Source organism: Carcharodon carcharias, chromosome 6 (assembly GCF_017639515.1).
Source record: "Carcharodon carcharias isolate sCarCar2 chromosome 6, sCarCar2.pri, whole genome shotgun sequence".
Taxonomy (NCBI): domain Eukaryota; kingdom Metazoa; phylum Chordata; class Chondrichthyes; order Lamniformes; family Lamnidae; genus Carcharodon; species Carcharodon carcharias.
The window spans coordinates 175,704,535-175,718,425 of record NC_054472.1 but is presented as its reverse complement, the minus strand read 5'-3'; the positions used below and the strand labels follow the sequence as shown (position 1 = coordinate 175,718,425).

General features: G+C 47.8%; 1 protein-coding gene across 2 annotated transcripts in view; it reads left to right on the top strand.

Annotated features, from left to right (window-relative positions):
- Positions 1 to 13,891, top strand: part of LOC121279334 (protein spire homolog 1-like) — a 278,331-nt gene that overhangs the window by 258,918 nt on the left and 5,522 nt on the right. For both annotated transcript variants that reach the window (XM_041190495.1, XM_041190494.1), the window contains one exon: positions 10,660 to 10,730. In XM_041190495.1, the coding sequence (XP_041046429.1) occupies positions 10,660 to 10,730 (71 nt within the window). The remainder of the gene's footprint in view (positions 1 to 10,659; positions 10,731 to 13,891) is intronic.

Genomic DNA, 13,891 nt, shown 5'->3' with positions numbered 1-13,891 from the left:
TCTCTCCCCTTGTCCAGTCTCTTCCCACCTACATCCACGATTCCTACATCATATCAACAATTTCCAGTTCCCTAGCCCCAACCGCTTCCTCTTCACCAAGGACATCCAATCCCTCTACACCTCCATCCCCCACTGGGATGATCTGAGGGCTCTGCTTCTTCCTCGAACAGAGGCCCGAACAATCCCCATCCACCACTACTCTGCTCCGTCTGGCTGAACTTGTTCTTTCTCTGAACAATTTCTCCTTAAACTCCTCTCACTTCCTCCAAATAAAAGGTGTGGCTATGGGTACCCGCATGGGCCCCAGTTATGCCTGTCTCTTTATGGGGTATGTGGAACATTCCTTGTTCCAGTCCTACTCTGGCCCACTCCCACAACTCTTTCTCCGGTACATCGATGACTGCTTTGGTACTGCTTCATGCTCTCGTCTGGATCTGGAAAAATTTATCAATTTTGCTTCCAATTTCCACCCCCCCATCATTTTCACATGGTCCATCACTGACACTTCCCTTCCCTTCCTTGACCTCTCAGTCTCAATTTCTGGTGATAGACTGTCCACCAATATTCATTACAAGCCTACCGACTCCCACAACTACCTTGACTACAGCTCCTCACACCCTGTTTCCTGTAAGGACTCTATCCCATTCTCTCAGCTCCTTCGCCTCCATTGCATCTGTTCTGATGATGCTACTTTCCAAAACAGTTCCTCTGACATGTCTTCCTTCTTCCTTAAACGAGGTTTTCCACCCACGGTGGTTGACAGGGCCTTCAACCATGTCCGGCCCATCTCCCGCGCATCCCCCCTCACACCTTCCTCTCCCTCCCAGAACCATGATAGGGTCCCCCTTGTCCTCACTTATCATCCCACCAGCCTCCGCATTCAAAGGATCATCCTCTGCCATTTCCGCCAACTCCAGCATGATGACACATCTTTCCTTCACCCCCCCCCCCCCCCCACCCCCGCAGCTTTCCACAGGGATCAGTCCCACCGGGACACCCTGATCCACTCCTCCATCACCACCTACACCTCAACCCCCTCCCATGGCACCTTCTCATGCAACCTCAGAAGGTGCAACACCTGCCCCTTTTCTTCCCCCCTGCTCACCATCCAAGGGCCCAAACACTCCTTTCAAGTGAAGCAGCACTTCACTTGCACTTCCCTCAGTTTAGTCTACTGCATTCTCTGCTCCCAATGCAGTCTACTCTACATTGGAGAGACCAAACACAGACTGGGTGACCACTTTGTGGAACACCTTCGGTCTGTCCGCAAGCACGACCCAGACCTTCCTGTCACTTGCCATTTCAACACACCACCCTGCTCTCATGCCCACATGTCCGTCCTTGGCCTGCTGCAATGTTCCAGTGAAGGTCAACGCAAACTGGAGGAACAGCACCTCATCTTCCGACCAGGCACTTTACAGCCTTCTGGACTGAATATTGAATTCAACAACTTCAGATCATGAACTCTCTCCTCCATCCCCACCCCCTTTCCGCTCCCCCGTTTTCCAATAATTTATAATTGTTAAAAAAAAAATTTTTCTTTTCTCATCTATTTTTAAATTTATTTCGATCTATTGTTTTATTTCCACCTTTCAGCCCATTTCGATCCCTACTCCTACCCCCACTAGAGCCATCTGCCTCTTGCAGGTCCTGCTTGCTACCCTTAATGTCCCCGTTAGCACATTCCTTAGATAATATCACCACCGTCAACACCCCTTTGTCCTTTTGTCTATGACATCTTTGCCAATCTCTTCTTTGTCTCCACTTATCACTGGCCCTCTATCCAGCTCTACCTGTCCCACTCCCCTCTACCAGCTTATATTTCACCTCATTTCTCTATTTCCTTAGTTCTGATGAAGAGTCATACGGACTCGAAACGTTAATTGTATTCCTCTCCGCAGATGCTGCCAGACCTGCTGAGTTTTTCCAGCTATTTTAGTTTTTGTTTCAGATTTCCAGCATCCGCAGTATTTTGCTTTTGACACTGACTATGCCTTTTTGGGTGTTTGGCTTTTGCTGAAATGAGCCCGTTCTCTCCACTAAGCCCAGGAGTGTTTTATTAATTTAAAAAAAGGCTTGGTGTCTGGATGAATGATTGATTGGATGTTGAGTTTAGACATGAAAAGGGATCATTCAGCTCCCAGACAATAAGAGAGGAAGCAGCCGTAAAGTTCTGATCCCCATGTTCTCACCTGCAAATTATGTTTTGGCACTGTTGTGTACCTTGTGTTAGAGCCTCAACTCCACTCAGCACTTCCACTCACTCTCCTAATGGCCTAACACAGCTTCTCTAACCTGACCTGTCTCTGCAGCCTCCTGGTTTCGGGCCCAATATGGCTTTGAATCATCTTTGCTCTGACCTAATGAGTCTCTCTCTACCCCGTCTCTCCTCCTCCTTTAAGATATGCCTCAAGACCTACCTCTTGGGTCCACGCTTTTGATCTAATGTCTCTTTAAGCTGTTCAGTGTCAAATCTTGTTCCATAATGCTCCTGTGAAGCACACTATACAGATAGATGCACTACATAAATGTAAATTGTTGTTGGTTACATTATAGATGCTGCCTTGAGCTTATGACAATACAAGCTATTTACTGGATAAGTGTTAAAAACAAAAAAACTGCAGATGCTGGAAATCCAAAACAAAAACAGAATTACCTGGAAAAACTCAGCAGGTCTGGCAGCATCGGCGGAGAAGAAAAGAGTTGACGTTTTGAGTCCTCATGACCCTTCGACAGAACTTGAGTGCGAGTCCAAGAAAGAGTTGAAATATAAGCTGGTTTAAGGTGTGTGTGTGTGTGTGTGTGTGTGGGGGGGGGGGGGTGGAGAGAGAGAAGTCGGGGGGGTGGGGAGAGAGAGAAGTGGAGGGGGTTGGTGTGGTTGTAGGGACAAACAAGCAGTGATAGAAGCAGATCATCAAAAGATGTCAAAAGATTGTTGTTGACATCTTTTGATGATCTGCTTCTATCACTGCTTGTTTGTCCCTACAACCACACCCCCCCACCCTCCACTTCTCTCTCTCTCTCTCTCTCCGGCCCCCCCCCAACACACACACACACACACACACACACACCTTAAACCAGCTTGTATTTCAACTCTTTCTTGGGCTCGAACTCAAGTTCTGTCGAAGGGTCACGAGGACTCGAAACGTCAACTCTTTTCTTCTCCGCCGATGCTGCCAGACCTGCTGAGTTTTTCCAGGTAATTCTGTTTTTGTACTGGATAAGTGTGTTGCCTCATGATAATCAGCTACATAGATTAGTACATGAGTGCACCTCGTTACTTGGTCACAATAGTTAGAATGTCACATTCGGATCAGGAGGATGAAAAATCAACCCCTTATTTTGACCTGCGCATTATCCAGTGACTACTTCTGTAGGTGAGGTCAGAAGCACGTTGGACACAATACTTCCCACAGTCTCCAAACCTGCCTACGCTCACAGACAAATAATTACCCTGTCCATGAGGTACCTGGTTAGTCTGATGTTGCCACACAGGGAGATCAGTCATCTTCAAGCCATTTTTAAGAGTCTGCATTTCAGACTTCTGAAAAACCCATGCCCATTTATAGTGCAGAATTTTGTACCTCATGGTTAGGCAGGCACTGACGCAATTGGGCGTAAAATAGCGCGAGAAGACGTCGGGCGATGGTCCCGCTGTCATCCTGAACGCGCAATCTTCAAGTTGGCGGGCATGCTCCGGTGTCAGAGCCGCACCCACCATCAATTAGAAGGCCACAAAAAACGCAATTGGTCTCGATTTTACATTGCCCGTGTGATTTTGTGCTCATCCCATGGGCAAAATGGGCAGGCGGGCAGCCCACATTTTGCAAAACCTCATCCAAGGGCGGGATAAAAAGGGTCAGCAGCATTGCCAGCGTGAGCAATGAGGAGTCTAGGAGATAGTTTGCTGCTGGTTGCTTATTTTAACTTGACAGCTTCACCTCAGTTCTTAGCACCTCTAGGCTGCATTTCAGGACTCATTGGTGTCTCAAGGCCCCCAGAGGATTTTAACCGTGCGGGCCCTTCCAGGTATCAAATGGCATTCTGTTACCCTGGTAATGGGGATTGTGGTCTCCACTGGAGGCACCTCCTCTGAGGAGGAAGGGGGGAGCAGAAGGGAGAGGAGGCCGGGTGTCCCAGTGCAGCTTCCAGGGGAGAGACCTGTGGGAGGAGAGGTGCAGGCACAAGGGCGCAGGGCCAATAGGTAGTCCAAGGCGGAAGGGGCCGCAGAAGATGCCACTATCCTGCTGCCAGGGTTTACAGGCGGTGATGCAGCTACCTCAATATGTCTGAGATGCAATGCCGAAGGAGGATCTGCCTCACAAGGGAGACAGTGACCTCCATCTGTCAGATGATTGGACCTGAGATCAGCTCCAACTGTGTGGGCGGACACCCCATGCCAGTGGCTCTGAAGGTCACAGCGGCCCTCAACTTCTTTTCCTCCGGCTCTTTCCAGGGGTCAGTGGGGGATCTGTGTGGAGTGTCCCAATCAGCTGTCCATAGTTGCATTAAGCAGGTGACAGAAGCTCAGTTCAGGTGGGTAATGACCTTTATTCATTTACGTATGGATGTGGCAGTCAGGCTGAGCAAGCCAGAGGGTTTGCAGAGATTGCTGGGTTTCCCCGCATTCAGGGTGTAATCGACTGCACACTTGTGGCCTTCAAGGCGCCAGCGGGTCAACCGGGCGCCTTCGTCAACAAGAAGGGCTTCCACTCCTTGAACGTGCAGATAGTGAGTGACCACAGGATGCAGATTCTGCAAGTCTGTGCAAGGTACCCTGGCAGCTCCCCTGACACTTACGTCCTCAGACACTCCCAGAGACAGAGCAGCGTTATAATAGGAATCATGCCTCCACAAGGGTGGTGATAGGGAGGACCATAGGTCTTCCAAAGATGCGCTTCCGATGCCTGGACTGTTCAGGGGTGCACTACACTACCCCCCAGAGCTGGTGTCACTGATAGTGGTTGCAGGCTGCACTCTCCACAATCTGGCATTGGCAAGAGGGGACCCACTGGAGGAAGAGGATCTTGAAGCAGCTCCATAGGCCACAGAGGATGAATCCAGTAGTGAGTCAGAAGAGGACCATGGTGAAGAGAATGCTGAGGGTGTGGAGGCAGACCTCTGTATCCTTCAGGGAGGCAGGGAAACCAGGAATACCTTGATCCAATGCTTCAGCTAGGCTGCTGAAGATCTGCTTCCACCTCATTGCCGGGGCTGCCGCCTAATCCTTTCATTTGAACCTAAAGTCCACACAGTGCCTGTTTAGAGCTACTCACATCCAGCATTACACACTGGCCTACCCTGCACCAAAAAAATACAAAGGTGAAGCAAACTCAGGCTATTACGACAAAAACAAAATTTTTGTACTTTTCACAATCCAAATAAATTAACATAACCTTCTCTGGTCTTCATTACCAGACCAATAAACATAAACAAAACATTACAGAACAGAAGATCACCTGTGACCAGTCCCTCTTGTGCTCATGATAAACTTACCTTTGCGAGTGCTATCTCTTGGTGTCCTCGCTGGCAGCAGCATTGGAGACAACCGGCTGAGTCTGGTGTCTTGTTGGCCTTGATGACCTTGCCGGTCGTCCTCTGGCTAGTGGAACCTGTGCTGGCCCTGCCTGGGAGGTAGCAGCCAGTGCCGTAGCTGGCATCTCCCCAGTCATCATAACCTCACCAGATGCCATAGTCACTGGCGGAGGGGCGGAGGAGCTATTGCCGTCATCCAGAGTGCCCTGAGAGGAGCCGGCAGAGACGCCAAGCAGCTCATACGCCAACGTGAGGTCGCTCTGGACCTCCCTGCTCACCATTGATGGACGGGCACCTAGCTGGGATACTGAGTGCCTTTTCCATCTCCCACACTGGCACTGACCACCTGAGGCCATTGCCTGTGTGAGGGCCTGCAGCTCTGAGCACAACCCCAGGAAGCCCTGATTCTGACCCTGGAGCTGCCTCTCCATGAGAGTTGCCACTCTCTCAATGAAGGAGGCAGTGCACTTGGCCATGAAGGTCAATGCAGTGTTAATGCTGCTCATGGACTCCACAACAGAGACTATGACATACATACTCTCATGGATCTCTGCCAGATCCTCTCGCAAATCCTGCTGGACATCCAGCATCTGCCACCTGATGGACCACTCCAGAGGCTTTTTATCTGCTTTCAACTCATCATCGTCCTGATCTCCAGCAGCCCCCCCAACTGCTGGCGCCCTGGGCACTCTCTGCCCCCGCCTGCTCCTCAAGTGAGTGTGAAGTGCCCTCATCGCTCCGACATTCTAGCCAATGATCTAACACCCACCAAGGTGCTGGTATCTCTGCTGATGCCTGGTTCGGAGGGCGGGAGTGACGCAGGTGCAGCTGAAACCCGGTGGCTCTTTGGGGTCCTGCGATTGAGTGCGTGCTGGCAAATCTAAGGGAGAACAACCACATGTCATTAGTTAAAGTCATCACACTGTTACTGTGCATGCCAGGCACCCTGGTGAGACAATGGAGATCTGCATCATGGTGCCATTGTCTTTCAATGATCAATGGGAAATCCAGTTTTGAGGCTCCCATCAATGAATCCCATCCCAACAAGAATGTTTGTACCATCCGAAACTCTCACCTCTGTGCACTCCACTCTTACCTTCATCTGACACCCCAGCCTCTCTGCAGCCAACTGACCGAGGCGCGTGTCACCTCTTCAGCTCCAAGGCATCCTGCTCGAATCTGGTTAGGATTAGGAGGTTTGTGGAGCCTCTGCCTGTCCCCAACCTCTCAGTGTTGTTATGGGTCGTCTTCTCCTGAAAGGACAGAGGAGCATTGACTAGCCCCCTCTCTACCTGCAGCACCATTGCAGCCTGGCCAATCCCACCTGAGGAACATCTCCCAGGGCACATCCGAATCATGGCCCTCGAGCCACAAGGCACTCAGTCCAAGCAGCCAGTACTCACACCTCCTTGGCCAGCTTCAGCGTCGTTGACAATTGGCACTCAGACTCTAACACCCCTGAGCTCTATGGGGGGATGGCCAGACCTTAACACTTCACCACACTGATCCGTGCCAGCACGGTATTCACCCTTCCCGAGCGCAGCAGGTCGTTGAACCTTTTGCGGCACTGCACCCATGTGCACCGCACAATGTCGTGGCTGCTGACCTGGACTGTCACCTCCTCTCAAGCTCTTTTTGTTTGGTGTGTTGGTCTCCTTCCGTCTCTGGGGGTGAGGGTATCCCTCCTGGCAGCCACCTCCTCCAGGAGGACTGTGCTCGTCCGAAAACCGGGGCCAAGTGCCCACCCAACCTACCCTCCAATCTGGTGTCTTCAGCCGCCATTGAGGCCATAGCTTCGGTCTTCACGCAGAAGGTATGTTCTTCCCTGGCAGCCTTGAAGGAGCTGCCTGTGCTGTTTTTAAACTGCCCGCCAGGTCACCATTGGACCCAGCACCTGACCATCAGGAAGACGTGTTCCACACTGGGCAGGCCGTAATTGGCCAGCCCAGCCAGCCACCCGACCGCTGGCAGGGGCCCGATTCCCGGCTGGTCCTGGGCCCGCTGACTGTGTGTGCCTGCCGAGGCTAAAATTCAGGCCCTAGGGTTTCTGTTCAAACAATTTTAATTCATTCATAGGATGTGGGTATCATTGGCAAGACCTGCATTTATTACCTTTCCCTTATTGCCCTTGAGAAGGTGGTGGTGTGCCACCTTCTTGACAACTGAGTGGCTTGCTGAGCCATTTCAGAGGGCATATTGCTTTGGATCTGCCATCATAGACCAGATTGGATAAGGATGGCAGATTCCTTTCCTAAAGGCTAGCTTGGTTTTTATGACAATCCCATAGCTTCATAGTCACCATTACTGATACTAGCTTTTTATTCCATATTATTTCTTAGTGTCGCTGAAAGAAGAGTCATGCTGCCAAAGCTTTCTGTCTTGCACTCATCAGGATAGACTCGCAAGAAAAGGAGAACAATAAATTATGCTATATGAAAAGAGGCAGCTGATTGGTTGGCGATAGGGCTCTGATTGGTCAAGGCATTGCCCTGGGGAATGAACCAGGAAATGGCTGTCCCCCCAAGCTTTTGTTTAGTTGAAAAAGGCACAATGTGTGAACATGCTCCTTCTGTCCACAAAGGACAGGGTCCTGTATGTGAATACGTGTGGCTTCAAGTACACATAAGTGAGCCACACTGCAAGCCCAGCTGACAATCTTCAATTGATTGTTAGTGTAATTCTTAGCACAATCAGTATTGTTTAGCAAGTGTCGTTCTATCGCAGTATCACATCTAATGTTGGGCACTATGGGTGGAATTTTATGGCCCCTTCTGCCGGCGGGATTTTCTGGTCCCGCCGAAGTCAGTGGAGTTTTGAATGGCTCAGCACTTTTCCTGGCCCTGCCCCCTCCATAACCGGACTACAAAAGTCCGCCCTGTGTTCTGAGTTTTGCAAGCACGGGCTGGTTGAGTAAGGTCAGTACTTTTCCGATTGCGAACAGCGGAAGGAGCGTGCTGTTTGATATGATCCACCACAGCCTACACACCTGGCATCACACCGGCATTGAAATTCATATACCACAGCACTCATTTGTACACTGGCAGAATGTCTTTTTGGTTTGACGGCAGCATCCTGTTGGTGAAAAATACCACTTATGTTGCTGCTGTACAGTAACAGCATGAAGCAGCTAGCAATGTGAAGGTGGGACTTCGTCAGAACAAGGACTGTGCAGTGGCCACTCCTACCAATACTGTCATGGATAGATGCACCTGCGACAGGTAGATTGGTGAGGACAGAGTCAAGTAGGTTTTATTCTCTTGGTTCCCTCACCACCTGCCGCAGACCCAGTCTAGCAGCTAAGTCCTTTAGAACTCGACCAGCTCAATCAGTAGTGGTGCTATTAAACCACTTTTGGTGATGGGCATTGAAGTCCCCATCCAGAGTACATTCAGTGCCATTCCAACCCTCAGTGCTTCTTCTAATTGGAGTTTAACACGGAGGAACACTGATTCATCAGCTGACGGGTTACAAATGTGGGATTTTAAAAGACAGTTATGTTTTAAAATGTCTCTTTTAACCTAAGTTAAAGCATAGTGGCCTGGATAGGGGAGATGTTAGATCTTACTAAACTCTGCCCAGAGATAGGCCAATGTGATCTGATTATCATAGGGAAAGAGGCCCAGACTGAAACTAATTGAAAAGCAAGTGACAAGATTTTACATGTTGAGACAAAAGAGAGGGAGCTGGTTTTCTGGACACACACAGACACAGGAACAGAGAGATGAAGATGGAGACGGAGCCAGCAGTTGCTGTGAAAAGCAGAAGAAAAGACTTTTTTGCATGTGTTAGCCACCAAGCAGGATGCTGGTGAGAACTGGTTCTCTGTTCATAGACATGGGAATTGTTGAGATTTCAGAAACAAGGAGTCATTGGAGTGGGTTTTGCTGCTGGAACTTGGCTTTGGAATAATCATAAGACTGTGAAACGATGTTCAGTGGACACCGAAAGACTTGCCCTGACATGGCAGGGAGATGGGAGCCTGCTGAAAATCCAGGAGTAGCTTGACAGTGAATCTTCAAGGCTGCATATCTGCTGGGAGTTTGGCATAAAGTACTTTGATTGTGTTAGTTAGTTAAAGGGGAAGTACTTTTTCTTCAGTTTGGTGTATTAATTGCCTGTTAAGTAATGTTCAGTTTAAGTTGATTTTAATTTGTTTGTTACAGTAAAAGTTTTAAAATTTCAACTCCTGTACTGTGATTCTTTTGGTCACTCACTGGGAAATGAATACTTTTTAAAAAAGTTATTTGTCTCTATGGGAATCATAATAGCACTAACCAAATAAATTCTGTCCTTGACTCCCCAGCACTGCAATACTTTATTTGATCAATACTGCCACTCCTCTTTCTTTCTTTCCTTCACCATCTTTCCTGAAAACCTTATGCTCCATCCTGCCCTTTTTTGAGCTAGGTCTCTGTTATAACCATAACATTACATCCCCACGTGGCTATCTGTACCTGCAGCTCATCAACCTAATTCACAATCACATACATGCACAGTAAACCTAATTTAGACCTTATTACATTCCCTCTCACCCTGACCCCGCCTAATACTGTACTATTTCCTACTCTAGTGCTGCCTGTCTCTCTCAATTATTTGTACTCCTGGCATCCCTTCCTGCACTCTTCATTGTTGCATCCTTGTTCCTGCCTAACTTCCATCCCTACCAAGTTAGTTCAAATCTTCCCCAACACCACAAATAACCACCAGTTTGAACATTGGTCCCAGTTCTGTTCAGATGCAACCTGTCCAGCCTGTACATGTCCCATCTTCCCCCAGACCCAGCCCCATTGTCCCAGGAATCTAAAACCCTCCCTCCTGCACCATCTGGCTAGCTGTGCACTCATTATTTCAATACTCCCTAGTGCGGGGGTAATCTGGAGATACCTACCTTTTAAGTCTTGGTTGCCAGTTTCTTTAAGGAGGCTTAAGAAGCCGTTTAGCAGATTAAAAATGGATGCTGAGTGGCTGAGTTTCTAAGCCAATATATATTCTCAATGGGTCAATAAAATAAAATTTTTTTTTTACAAAATATATAAATGAATCTAGCATTGTTGTTTGTAGTTGTTTTAATTACATGATGCTGTCGTTGTATTGATCTAAGTGTCATTCTCGCTCTCTCTGCAGTTGTGTTTCTGTTGCCGAACAAAGAGGTTCTCAATATTCACCTGGTCGTACACCTGCCAATTCTGTAAAAGGTTTGTCGTACCCTCGTCTTTGACTTTTCATCATCCAGCCTTCTTATTTTCCTTATCATCCAGTTGCTTCCCTCATATTCTTCAAGGGAGAAGGTTGGGTGAAAAGTTTACAAGAGACAGGAACTAACTGGTTAACGGGTTAAATGGCAGGAGATCGGTGGGAGGTCTTCAGAAAGAATTTAACATCATACTGAATGAGCTTATACTCCTAAGGGGCCAGAACTCCTTGTCAAAAAAAAAGGTAAGCGACAACATAAAATGTGAAAAATAGTGCAGATCCTGGCAAATGGCAGAGATATTAAGACCAACAAAGGGTGATAAAACAGATAGTCTGACCTAAGAAAAAGGAGTATAAAAAGAAACCTGCAAAGGATATCACAATCAACATATCATGTTTTTATAATTAGGAAACAGAGGGTGGTTAAGGGAATGTTGGACCCCTGAAAATCTGATATTGGAATCTGGTTAATGGCAGACAGGTTAAATTTGCCAGACACACCCCAAGGAAACTAAGGAACAGGTACTCACCATAATTAACGCAACCAAAGCAATTGTAATGAAGAAAATAATGGCAGTAAAGTGTGTCCAACTCCCAGGATCAGATGGTTTCCATCCCAGAGTTTTAATGTAGGTGAATATTGCAGATACCCTGACTACAATATTTCAAAGTTCTCTTGATTCAGGAACCGTTCCTTTATAGATTGGGAAATTGCACTTCACTCTGCTATTTAAGAAATAGGAGAGACGGAAACCTCTTAGCCTAACATCTGTTGTCAGGAAACTATGAGATCTATAATTAGGAATAGGGTGACTGAACACCTTGAAAATTTTCGGCTGATCAGAGCAATCCAGCATAGATTTGTAAAGGAAAGGTCATGCCTAATGGATCTGATTGAGCTTTTTGTAGAAGTGACTAAAATAGTGAGCAAGGGAATTTCTTTGGATGTTATTTATATGGACTGCCAGAGACTTGACAAAGTCCCTCATTAGAGATTGTTCGCTAAAATTGGACCACCGCAAATTGAGGGAAAATTATTGACCTAGTTAGGGAATTAGATGAGCAGCAAGGAACAGAGAGTGGGGATAGTGACAGGCACTAAAATTGGGCAGGATATGACTCGTATTGTCCTACAGAGACCTGTGTTGGAGCCTCAATTATTCACTGTATTTATGAACAGTTTAGATGAAACATATCCAACTTTGCCAATGATGCAAAGATAAGTGGCATTTTGTTTTAATCCTTCATGGGATGTAGGCCATCATTTCCCTAACTGCCCTTGAGGAGGTATTGGTGAACTGCTGCACTCCATGTGGTGTAGATATATATCCACAGTGCTGAGAGGAAGGAAGTTCCAGGATTTTTACAGTGCACTAGAGCAGTGAAGGAATTATAGCGTAGGCAGTTTAGATGGAAACGTAAAATTACAAAGAGACATTAGATGACAGCTCAAGTGAATGGACAAAACTGTGGCAAATGGATTTTGATGTGGATATGTGTGAGGCTAACCAATTTGGACCAAGAAAGGGTAGAGTACTTTCTAAACAGTGAAAAGCTAGGAAAAGTGGAGGTCCAAGGAGACATAGGGGGCCATGTACATAGTTAAATAAAATGTCATGGACAGAAATAGAAAATAATCACAAAGCCTAATTAGATTTAGGAATAAAACACAAGGAGATAGAAATCAGGCTTCAGCTATGTGAAACCCTGGGGCAGAACTTTACATTTCCCCAGCAGTGGCTTTACAGGCATGGGTAAGGGGCCTATAAAATTCCTCAGATGGCCTTTGCACTGGGCTCTTGCCCACCAAACCTCTCTGCAATTTTACAGTGGACGGGTGAGGCCTAGGCTGGCCAGCTCGCCCTTGCCCCAGTTGAGGCCCTTGGAGGCCAACTAATGACCATTTAAGAGCCGTTTCCCAGCCAGCCTCAATTTTCAGGAGCAGGGTGAAAACCCGGAGAGTCACCCTGCTCAGGCCTCACGTCGGAAGCGGAGCACCTCCATCAAAAGCCTCCTTTCAACATGGATGCCCCCACTGCCACCCTACTTGCCCCTGCAGATGCCCCTTGGCCCATTGCTGCTTCTGGCATTGCTGGGACTGTATATGGCCAGTTGGGCTGGTCAGCAGCATTCTGAGGTGGGACTTACTCCTGACTGAAGGGCGGAAGTCCCATCTCCATGCAATTAACATTCCTTGGAGCGTTAAATGGCTGCAGTGTAGATTTACCAGAATGTTATCTGGGTTAATTTATAGAGAGAGAATACGCAAACTAGGACTGTAGGGGAGAATTTTCTTGCCATCAGGTGGGCTGGTCAGGAGTGGGCGTGGGCAGGTGCAGAGCTGATCGCCGCCATTTTACAAGGACAGGTCAATTAAGGCCCACCCAGCAGGATGTGTGCTCAGTAGTGCTCAGCGCTAGCTGTGTGGGCGGGGGGAGGAGGGAGAGTCAGGGCCTGCGCTCTTTTGCGCATATACGCGAAAGAGCTCAGAAATCTCCCTGAGGCACAAAGCTGCCTCAGGAAGATTAGGTTGAATTTGACACTTCAAAATTTAAAAAAAGTTTAAAATTATTTACACATCTCCCCTCATGTGACAGCGTCGCATGAGCTGGGACATGTTTATCAGATGTTTAATAAATATTTATTCATTTAATAAACCCTTCATGAAACCTCATCCTGCCCGGGGATGAGGCTTTATGAAAAATGTGAGGGCCGCCTGGGCTCTTCACCTGCCCGCAAACCTTAAGGTTGAACAGGCAGCCCTGTCAACTAGACCAATTGCCGTGTTAATGGCCTTAACAGGCCTTTGACAGTTTGGCGAGCATACAGCCGACTGTGGTGCGCGCCCACCGAATGAAAGATCGGAATGACGCACGGTGACTTCGGGACGCGTGCCCAATGTCACCACGCGTCATTTTATGCATCAGCATGTGGGGCCCGCACAGAAACTGCCGGCTGTAATCTCTGGAATTTAGAAGACTTTGATTGAAGTATCAAAGCTATTCAAGAAGAAGTGAAGCCTGTCTCAGTAAAGGTCCTTGATTACATTCAGTGCACCTTAACCAGATGCTGTTTGTACTTATCCAGTGCCGGGAGGAACAAATGTGAACTGCTGCCCAAAATAAATGGACCACTTCAAATGCTATAGCCACTGACTTTGAAT